At 46.6% G+C, this 10,361-nt stretch overlaps 2 protein-coding genes across 4 annotated transcripts; one reads left to right on the top strand and one right to left on the bottom strand.

Moving 5' to 3' along the window:
- The first annotated feature begins 414 nt into the window (after positions 1 to 414).
- On the top strand, positions 415 to 6,845 carry LOC148075580 (WD repeat-containing protein 20). 2 transcript variants are annotated; one of them, XM_087795318.1, is made up of 4 exons: positions 415 to 1,242; positions 3,439 to 3,621; positions 4,408 to 5,857; positions 5,919 to 6,845. In XM_087795318.1, exons 1-4 carry the CDS (start codon positions 841 to 843, stop codon positions 5,951 to 5,953), a joined length of 2,070 nt encoding a protein of 689 aa, XP_087651444.1. In that variant the 5' UTR covers positions 415 to 840; the 3' UTR covers positions 5,954 to 6,845. The 2 variants fall into 2 exon arrangements, with proteins under 2 accessions (XP_087651444.1, XP_087651445.1); XM_087795319.1 differs by having other exon boundaries at positions 417 to 1,242; positions 4,408 to 5,841; positions 5,906 to 6,845.
- A 54-nt stretch (positions 6,846 to 6,899) lies between these two features.
- LOC148075579 (sushi domain-containing protein 6) lies at positions 6,900 to 9,874 on the bottom strand. Of its 2 annotated transcripts, none has more exons than XM_087795320.1 (5): positions 9,773 to 9,874; positions 8,847 to 8,947; positions 8,563 to 8,769; positions 8,023 to 8,167; positions 6,900 to 7,968 (listed from the first exon to the last, which is right to left on the bottom strand). In XM_087795320.1, the coding sequence occupies exons 2-5, from the start codon at positions 8,932 to 8,934 to the stop codon at positions 7,641 to 7,643; spliced, it is 768 nt and encodes a 255-aa protein (XP_087651446.1). In that variant the 5' UTR covers positions 8,935 to 8,947; positions 9,773 to 9,874; the 3' UTR covers positions 6,900 to 7,640. The 2 variants fall into 2 exon arrangements, with proteins under 2 accessions (XP_087651446.1, XP_087651447.1); XM_087795321.1 differs by having other exon boundaries at positions 8,023 to 8,164.
- Positions 9,875 to 10,361: the final 487 nt, after the last annotated feature.

Raw genomic sequence — 10,361 nt, 5'->3', positions numbered from 1 at the left:
GTATAGCGCTTTTCCAGACCAGGGTCACAAAGCGCTTAAACAATCAAAACAATACTCAATAAAGTATATACTTTAAAGATCAAGATAAAACTGATAACACAACAGGAGTTCCAGAAAATCAAGGAAAAGTCTGAACAAATAAAAACGTCTTAAGATGTTTCTTAAAGGAGTCAGTAGATCCATCAAACGCAAAGAGAGAGGAAGGTCCAAGATCCATTTAAGACACACTTAAATCAACACATAAGTTCCCCTTAGAATTAAGAAATGATTGATACTTTTTGTTTTTGCTAAATAAGAATTATAAATAAATGTTTATAAATAAAGTGTATTTTTATTGACATGGAAAAAATGACAATTTTGATCGTTTTAGTTTGAACACATCTCTATGACTGTCTTTTTAATAGCTACATATTTTATGCGTTTAAAATTGATTGGTAAAAAAACCCAAATATTCAAATGTTCAGTCGGTCTACGATGGAGCGACCTCTGACGGAACCAAAGGTCTCCAGCCTCCCTCCCTCCTCCCCAGTGCGCAGCAACAGAACCGCATCATCGCTCAGGACCGGATGAAGCGAGAGCCAGAGAGAGACCAGGAGGACCAGAGATGAAGCCAGCAGCAGCAGCGGCCCGCGGGGGCTCTCCTCTCTCGGGGTTCTGTCTCCGGGACTCGCGGCTCTCGTGGTCTCCAGCTCTGGCGTAAAAAAAAAATGCTCCGCGGGAGACAGGCTGTGCTGGTCGGCCTAGCTGAGCTCGGCTGCTCGTCACCGACGCTCCCATCCTCGCTCTTCTTCTTCTTCTAGCGTCTAAATCTCTCGAGCGGTTCCGACTTGGAAAAAAAAAATGGCCGGAGATGGCGGCGCGTTGAAGGATATCAATGAGATCAAATCTCAATTCCGGACCAGGGAGGGGTTCTACAAGCTGCTCACCCTCTCGGACTCGCAGCAGCGGGGCGGGTTGCCCAGGGGTCCGGCCGCCGCCGGGTCCACCACACTGGGGGGAGGGGGGCCTGGCGCGGGACCGGGTTCGATACCCGGGCTGCTGCAGGGGCCCGGAGGAGGCGCCGCCGCCGCCTCCTCATCCAACGCCGCCGCCGCCGCCAACTCGTCCCCGGCGGGCTTCCTCCCCCCGGTGCGGGTCTCCATGGTGAAGCTTCAGCCCGAGGACCCGGGCGAGGAGTCGGAGCGCGTGTGCTTCAACATCGGCCGCGAGCTCTACTTCTACACGTACACCAACATCAAGAAGGTGAGTCTGGAGAAGAACCAGAGGACCTTAGCTTAGCATGCTAGCTCTGGTGTCATCGTTAGCATGTCTGTGGAGAAACCAAAAAACTTTAATTTATTTTTTTTATTTTTTTTAATTGTATTCTTATTTTTATAAAACATATAAAAAAAAGTTTTATATATGTCTGTGTATAAACCAAAAACTTTCATTTATTTTTTATATTTTTTATTCTTATTTTTAAAAAACATATAAAACAGTTTTATATATGTCTGTGTATAAACCAAAAACTTTCATTATTTTTATTTATTTTTTTATTTATTTTTTTTTAAATTGTATTCTTATTTTTATAAAACATATTAAAAAAAAGTTGTATATATGTCTGTGTATAAACCAAAAACTTTCATTTTTATTTTTTTATTCTTATTTTTATAAAACATATAAAACAGTTTTATATATGTCTGTGTATAAACCATGCTTTCATTCATTCTTATTTTTATAAAACATATAAAACAGTTTTATTAAAAAAAAAAGTTTTATATGTCTGTGTATAAAACAAAAACTTTCCACAAAAACGCGAGAAGGTTTTACACATGAAGTCCTTCTGAAGCCGTTAGTAAACCTGGTGATGGTGAAGCCATGGATGACATCATACATGGCTTCACCATCACCAGGTTTACTAACGGTGATGTCATGTATGTTTTAGTTTAAGATTTAGGAAGAGAGAGGAGTGTGGAGTACCAGGAGGAAACCACCTCGATCTTCTCAGATGGATCTTCATATTTTCTAGTGTATTCAAGTTTCAAAAACATGTTCAGGTCAGAAAAACGTCAACTTTTATACTTCTCGTCTCACTGACCCATTTCAAGAAAGCTTGAAAATGCCAAGGTCGAGAGATTTTTAGTTTAGTTTCGTACACTGGAACCTGGCCAGAGCCGACACAACTGGTCAGCTGACCCGTCACTCATCAAGTAGTCTGACCTCAAAGTGCCTCTGAAGGGCTTGTGGAGGTTTCGTGCCTCTACTCTGAGTCCCTCGCAGATGTTGCAAATATTAATCAGATCAGAATATCTAGTAATTCCTCTGATTTTTGGCATGTTATTTGACCCTTCTACATCCCATGAGCCTTTATTACCTCTGCCAAGGAGCTCATGTGACTTGTCTGTTGGCAACGTTGGCGAAAACTTTATTCAGTTTATGTCAACCAGTGGGTCAAACAAACATGTTTTAAATCTGGAGGTGTATTGGACCTGTTGTCCTCAACCCGTGGTCACGACACCGGTACAGGTACCACTGTTCATGGGTCGATTAATACGGTATTAAAGTTGTTTTTTTTATTTGTATTTCTCCAAAGTGACATTAGCCTGTGACTCAGCAGTTTTTATGTTCGAAATCAAATATTATTTTATTGTTATCATAGTTCTCTTGTGGTTTATATTTCAATAAAGTGTGTATAAATGTGTGTTGCAATTTAACTTCCGACAGTTGATGGGAGCAGTCATTATGTTCTCCAAAGCTAAAGGAACTCTTTAAATCCTGTGAGATCCCAGCAATGACTGAGGACGAGAGGATACAGTCGACTCCAGCATCTTTCAAAGCTGATTTTTTTGGAAATATTTTGGTTTGAAAACAAATCAAAGCAGTTACGACTTCAACACGAGTCATGTGGTCTGTAAATTCTGCATTACCAGAGTCAAGTACTCGGACAATACTACTATACAGTTGTTAATAAAGTGTCACAATTTTGTGTACCTTGTATCGTGAAACATCTTCTTTACATTATCAGATTCTTGACGATACACACCCTAGTCAAGAAGCTCGTTTAAGTCAAGTGTACTCAAAAAAAGAAACCTTTAAACTAGATGTAAATGCGAAAAACACAAAGATCTATAATATATAATGTATTCCTAATTTGAGTTTGTGTTTCACTCATTTTCAGTAGTTTACAGATTTAAAAAAAATGTGACTTTAAAAGCTGTCTTGATGAGCCACAAGCTAATTTTACTCTGAACACATTTCAGACAGTAGTTATCAATAATACAATTTGCTATTCTTTCTATGCGGCCCGGTAACAAGTGCCTCAAGGACCAGTACCGGTTACCCGACTGGGATTTGGGGACCACTGTTCTAGACTACCATCATCTTGGTGGGGGGCCACAGGGGTCGTGGCTACTGCTGTTTAGCTGAATATAACATTCAAATGTTGTTTGTCCTCCGCAGGCGGTAGATCTGAGCAAACCCATCGACAAGAGGATCTACAAGGGGACGCAGCCTACGTGTCATGACTTCAACCAGTACTCAGCCTCGGCGGAGAGTGTCGCCCTCATCGTGGGCTTCTCAGCGGGTCAGGTCCAGTATCTGGACCCCATCAAGAAGGAGACCAGCAAACTCTTCAATGAGGAGGTACGTGTGGATGAGTGGTGTGTACTGAAGATAATTAAGTAGTAAGGAGAAGTAAGTAACTAAGTAATAGTTATTTGTAAATGGGAGGGGGGCAACAATACGGTATACCGCGATGTGTTGTGATACTCTGAGAACAAGGATATATTTTTGTAGTACAAGTACTTGATTCTAGTGTTTACAGACTGCAAGATTCTTGACAAAGTCGTAACTGCTTTTTTAACACCAAAGTATCTCCAAAAATCAGCTTTAAAAGCTGCTGGACTCCACTGTATCCTCTTGTCCTCTGTCATAGCTGGGATCTCTTGGGATGTCATCGTTTTATTTTTAGCTACGGAGGACGTATAACTGCTGCCATCTAAAGCCCAGAGGTTTAATTGCAACACATAAATAAACAAGTGAATATTTGCATGTTAATGGTAAATAAATAAAAAAAATCAAATTATTTTATTTTTATACACACTTTATTGACATATAAACCATAGAATAACTAAAAATAAGTACATAAAAAAAAAATCAATACTACTGTTAAATATCGATACGCTATCTTAAAAAATTTTTTATAAATACTTTCTCACACCCCTAGTGTGGATGCAGACATGACTGGAACTACAACTGAGTGTGTGTTTAAGGAGCTCTTACTCATGTTAGTCCTGAATTATACTAGATTGTGAGTGTTTGTCTTCTTAGTAACTTGGTAGATACTGCAGATACTGCAGAAAACCATAAAATAAACGAGCTGTGGGTCAGTTGTCTCTAAAAGTGTGTATTTTGTATTTTCTTCCTCAGAGGTTGATAGACAAATCCAAGGTCACATGTCTAAAATGGCTTCCCAAGTCGGAGAACTTGTTCCTGGCGTCCCACGCGAGTGGCCACCTCTACCTCTACAACGTGGACCACCCGTGTGGCACCACGGCCCCCCAGTACTCTCTGCTGCGACAGGGCGAAGGCTTCGCCGTTTACGCCTGCAAAACCAAAACGCCACGCAACCCCCTGCTGCGGTGGGCCGTGGGCGAGGGCGGCCTGAACGAGTTCGCCTTCTCCCCGGACGGCGTGCACGTGGCGTGCGTGGGTCAGGACGGCTGCCTGCGCGTCTTCCACTTCGACTCCATGGAGCTGCAGGGGGTCATGAAGAGCTACTTCGGGGGGCTCCTCTGCGTCTCCTGGAGCCCGGACGGCAAATACCTGGCGACCGGCGGCGAGGACGACCTCGTGACGGTGTGGTCCTTCTCGGAGAGCCGCGTGGTCGCCAGGGGACACGGACACAAGTCGTGGGTCAACGTGGTGGCGTTCGACCCCTTCACGACCTCCCTGGAGGACGAGGAGCCCATGGAGCTCAGCGGCAGCGAGGAGGACCTCCACCAGGGGGCGCCTAATAACTCTATGCACTTCGGCCGGGTGAGGACCAGCAGCACGTTGTCCCGGCTGTCCCGGCACAGCTCCAAAGGCGGCGGATCCGCGGCGGTGACGTACAGGTTCGGCTCGGTGGGTCAGGACACCCAGTTCTGCCTCTGGGATCTGACCGACGACGTGTTGTACCCTCGCCTGCCGCTGTCCCGCGCCTTCACCAACACCTTCGGGCCGTCCTTGTCCAACTCCGGCAGCGGGATGGTCAACAGCACGACCGTGGTGAGCGGCAGCGGCGGGGGGGTCGAGGGTCACCACCATCCTCCCAATACGACCATTGGCTCCAACCCGCCCACGCTCCCCCTTCCTCTCCCCCGCTCCCTCTCACGCTCCAACTCTCTGCCGCACCCTGCCGTCGCCAACGTCACCAAGGGTCCTGGTGCCTCTGAGGCGGGAGGTGGCAGCGGGGTGGTGGCAGGAAGCGCGGGGGGAGGCGGCGGCGGCGGCGGGAACAGCACGCCGTTCAGCATCGGCCGCTTCGCCACGCTGTCGCTGCAGGAGCGGAAGTCGGACAAGTCGGGTGGCGGCGGCGGCAGCAGCAGCGTGGAGAAGGAGCACAAGCGGTACCACAGTCTGGGGAACATCAGCAAGAGCAACGACAAGATCAACGTGGCGCCGAGGAGCAACCGGCTGGACGCCGCCAAGGTCCTCGGCACGACGCTCTGCCCGCGCATGCACGAGGTGCCTCTGCTGGAGCCGCTGGTCTGCAAGAAGATCGCGCACGAGAGGCTGACGGTGCTGGTGTTCATGGACGACTGCATCATCACGGCCTGCCAGGAGGGGCTCATCTGCACGTGGGCGAGGCCCGGCAAGACGGTAACGTCATCATCACCTCCTTTCGCCTCCTCTTTGCTGACCTTTTGTCTTCTGTCTTCTCCAGAACCTGCCGGCACAGAATGGAAGCTCGCCGAGCGGCACCGTGGTATAGCCGAAGAGCATCTCTGCACTCGTCTCTTCAAACCCTCTGAGATCCACCACTGCAGTATTAGACCTCGTCTCACTCACGAGGAAACACTTCTGAAGCTCCTGAGAAGTCCGTTCTTTAACTGAAGGTTGAGTTCTAGTCATTATAGCTATAAATATTTTTATTTTATTTTAATTTTGTAAGATGTTTTTGGTTCCCGTGCGGCTTCATCGCTTCATTTTATCGACTGTCCTTCACGAAGCGCTCCCCTTATTTATTTTTCACCCTAATTTATTCTGTAAATACTGAGCTTCGGACCAGAAGGTTCTTCTTGGGAACCGTTGAGGCTGAATGTCTGCAGACGCCAGTAACTTGATGTCACTTTTATTTAAATCTTGACGACTGCTTTAGGATGTGTCGGCTGATGATCCGGATCTACAGAACAATTCACACACACACCGACTACACACACTCGCACACAAAATGCCTCTTGTGGTAGTTTGCACAACAACAACAAAAAACAAAAACAAATCAACAAACACCGTGAGATGCAACACAGGAAAGTTCTGGTCACGCCACTGACGTTCTGTCTGCTCCAGATCTGCATCTCACTTCTGGACCGTCGACCCAGTTTAGGGTTGATCTGCTCAATTTACTCTGACATGGAACAATAAAGACAAAAGAAATCAACAACTTGTGTCGCTCACTGTCTCTTGGAAGGACGGATGTTGGTCTGGACTTTTTGGAGCGGTAAGAATTATGACCTTGGCTCCTGCTTGGGTTTGGGTAATGCTGGTAAAGGAAACAGGGTGATACATATGAACTCTTTACTCTTAGAATTAGTATCGACCTTGATCAGTGACATCACTTCCTGTAGGTTTCCCACATCTCGCAGCTGGAAAATTGACTTAAAAGTACAGCAGATGCAAGGACAGGAAGTGGCAGGAAAACACAGGAAGTCAGGACCAAGCAGCTTCAACACAGGTTTTAATAATTAACAACATAAAGAACAATCATTGAAGATTTAACTTCGTACATTCAAGGTCAAGAGTGTCGGCAGGCAGAAAAGTACGTCCTCCTGCGCCTGATTTTTAATTTCGGTCTTCTTGGAAAACTCAAATCTTCAGAGAGCTCCTTTGAAAACCGTTCCAGGCTGGTCAGAGCTTCAGTCAGAACAGGCAGTTCATGGTATTAAGTCAGTAGAACATCATTAGCTCACATTTGTCCTCTTTGCAATAAGTCCCAGGTCGGACCCAGGTCATCCTCATGGGGGGGGGGGCGATTTACACCAAGAGGATGTTTGTGATTCAGCACAGAACCACCTCGGCAGACTGCTCGACTCCATGTACCTCATGGACGCCGGAGCTGTGTGCCCAGCAGGATCATGTATCAAGGGCCTTCCCTCAGCTGGTCCACACTTCTGGTAGGACCAACTCAACCGTCACTTATAAAGTCCAAGACCATGATTGAAGGATGAGTCCTGCACTGGTGTAACTGCTGACTTAATGGACCTCATTCTGACTCCTGCGGGGCCTCTTAGAACTGTTTGCCTCTGGGCAAGGCTTGTTACCTCACAGGGTCGAACATTATACGGTTTTATATACATTTAACATCTACTGCTCTGTAATTTCTTGAGTTCAGATCCGGACAAAAGTGGCAGAAGCCGATCTGTAAGGGGTCGCATGGCTCTGACCAGCGATACAATATTTCCTCAAGAGTTCTTGTCGCCCGAGAGTTCCACCTGCAGCGGGCCGTCGCCCAGTCCGTCCCTGCGACCCGAGTGGACCTCCTCGTATGGGGGCGGAGGGTGGTCAGGGCTGTGCGTGGACAGGAGGGGGCGCTGGCTGTCCTCCCACTGATTGTTCGAGCGTGACGGTTGGTGTCCGTCTGCTACTTGAGCCTGCAGTAGCTGTGTGGGTCCAGGTGTGGGGCAGGACTGGAGGCGCTGACCCCAGCTGCCGTAGACCGCCTCCTCGTAGGACGGCAGCGCGACGGGAAGTCCCTCGATCATCAGGTCCAGTTGGTCCGAGCGCCGGCGGCTGTGGAGACGACAGTCAATCCCGGCTCACACTAAAGGATTCAGAGTCTCGTACCTTTGAGTCTGACAGGGGTAAAGTCGGGACTTGACCACCAAACAGGCCGTGGTGCTCAGCAGGAGGATGGACACGCCCACTGCCGTGGTCACCATGCTGCCCGTGGAGTCATGCCCTCCGCTGTCCAGGTTTATTCGAGTCCCTACTGAGGAGAAGACGAAACAGAGTTTGAGGAAGACCACATCAGAGGTTTTTCCTCCCTGAAGTGAGTTAGCTAAAGCATAGTCGAGGTGTCTTCCATAATATTACGATTGAAAAAATAATGTACTTTATTTTTCGTATATAAGGTGCACCGGCAAAGTAATACTCTGAACCCTTACGGAAATCTTAGCTTCGTACCTTACAAAAATAGTACCAAAACACTTTGTATGTATAACACAAATCTGTCCGAGATCAGTACAAGCAGAATTAATACAGAACAGGCACCAAATTATAAAGTGCACTGTTGACTTTGAGAATTTAAGTGTGCATTTAGTCCAGGAAATACGGTAGAATAGAATGCCGGCCACCAGAAAAGCTACACTTCTATGAAGCTCTCACCGTTGAGCGGGACACAGGCAGGAATGGCCGGCATCCACCTGCCGTGGCGACACCTGGACACGCGCACCTTGTTGCTGAGGTGGAACCCGGACCCACAGAAGAGGTGGATTGTGGTCCTTTGAGGGAAACCCTGACATGGAGACGGATCGCAGCGGAAGCTTCCATGTTCCTGCACCACAGGGTGGGTGCAGTTGCTGAGTCGACCTTCTGCACGCGACGAGACCACCATGTTAGAGATTCAGACTTGATTCATCTGGATTGAGGTTTGAGGTCAGAGGTCGTACCTGCAGTGGGGTGTCGCAGCAAAGCCAGTAAGAGGAGTCCTCCCACGAGAGGTCCACACGGACGTGGACCGAAGACGGACGTAGACATCAACCCTGAGTTCCTACAAGATGAGACGCACAGCGGGGGGTTAAAGTACAAAACAATGACCAAGTCTTGCTCAACGGCACCTGGCAGTCACTCAAACATGTGACCTCAGGTGAACTACAACATCCTGTGAATCAACAACCAATTAAAGACACTGAAGTAGATCATCGCCGGTCACCCGGTGACCCACTTCCACAGGTTTGATGATTGTGGGTTCTTCCTGCTTCAGGTGAGTGACTTAGAGAACAACATCCGGGCAGAGCCGGTCCAGAACCTCGCAGCTCTGTCCACTTCTGAAAAAATTGTGGACAACATTCTGTGGCACACAAGAGGACGAGCGCTGACGCTGCGTGGGAGAGAAAAACATGTCCAGACCTCAGAACACTGACACCATACAAAAGACTGGACCTTTTGTTTGAGACCCCAAACTGGTTCATCAGAGTGTCAGTGGGTCAACCTAGGGCGAGAACTGGTGTTGTTGTCACATCATGTTCTCTGAAGACCTGATGTCACCAACAACATCCAACTGAAAAACATTCAAACAGGTTTTTGTGCCACTTTGATGTAATATTAACTCGTTTTCTGTTGATATTATTATTATTATTGGTCACGAATATAACGTTTACATTTGACGTTATTGTAAGTAACTGTATATAAACTTTAACTTTGTATTCACACCTTTTTTTTCTATATATAATTGAGTCGAACACACGGACCCTGAACGCAACACACGAGCCTTTAACGCTTAAGAGAAAATAAAATAAAATGACGTTTATTACTCGAGCATATCGTCTGTTTGGCGAAAATTATATATTATATTGTTAAATACAAATTCGCTCACCTTGAGGTCTGGAGGCAGCGGCGGGTGTCAGGAGCTCCGGGGGCGGCGGGTGACGGCGGTGACAACAGCGGGAGAAGGAGCTTCTCTCTCGGCTCCTGCTCAGCAACAAGTGCCATCGAGTCATGAGCGCGAGGCTCGACACCCGACGCGCTGATTGACGGCACCGCGGAGCCCTCCTATTGGCTGCTGCGCGAGGAGACCCGCCCCCGTCATCGTTACGTAGAGGAGATGTTTGACTAATGTATTTATTTTTGTAAAAAAGATTCCAAATATGTTCCAGGACACTTTTATGACGTATTCAAATTCTCACAAAACATTTTAAAAAAATAAAGAAAAATCCAAAATATGTTTTTATTATGGAGGTAAGGAGAGCCAAAATACGGAAATAAAATGTAAATAAATTGGGGAAATTAATAAAAGTGGGGATTTACCTTCTTCTATCAAAAGTAGGAGATGAACAAAAGAAAATCTGAATAATGCAAGAATTAGAGAACTAAAAAAGAGGAAGATACAATTTTTTTTTTAAATGTTAAAAGCAGTTTATTCTTTAAGGAAATATGAGTTTTTAGTTTTAGTTTTTTCTGTGACC

The sequence above is a fragment of the Callionymus lyra genome, chromosome 7 (assembly GCF_982586985.1).
Source record: "Callionymus lyra chromosome 7, fCalLyr1.hap1.1, whole genome shotgun sequence".
NCBI classification, from domain to species: domain Eukaryota; kingdom Metazoa; phylum Chordata; class Actinopteri; order Syngnathiformes; family Callionymidae; genus Callionymus; species Callionymus lyra.
The sequence above is the reverse complement of the archived record's forward strand: the minus strand, read 5'-3'. Positions and strand labels throughout refer to the sequence as shown.

Bases quoted from the DNA above. Each gene is read 5' to 3' on its own strand.
- LOC148075580 (XM_087795318.1), top strand. From the start codon at position 841: ATGGCCGGAGATGGCGGCGCGTTGAAGGATATCAATGAGATCAAATCT. The intron at 1,243-3,438 runs GTGAGTCTGGAG...TGTCCTCCGCAG, and splicing joins CGTACACCAACATCAAGAAG to GCGGTAGATCTGAGCAAACC. The intron at 3,622-4,407 runs GTACGTGTGGAT...TTTCTTCCTCAG, and splicing joins GCAAACTCTTCAATGAGGAG to AGGTTGATAGACAAATCCAA.
- LOC148075579 (XM_087795320.1), bottom strand. From the start codon at position 8,934: ATGTCTACGTCCGTCTTCGGTCCACGTCCGTGTGGACCTCTCGTGGGA. The intron at 8,168-8,562 runs GTGAGAGCTTCA...TCTTCTCCTCAG, and splicing joins TGCCTGTGTCCCGCTCAACG to TAGGGACTCGAATAAACCTG. The intron at 7,969-8,022 runs GTACGAGACTCT...TCGTCTCCACAG, and splicing joins TACCCCTGTCAGACTCAAAG to CCGCCGGCGCTCGGACCAAC.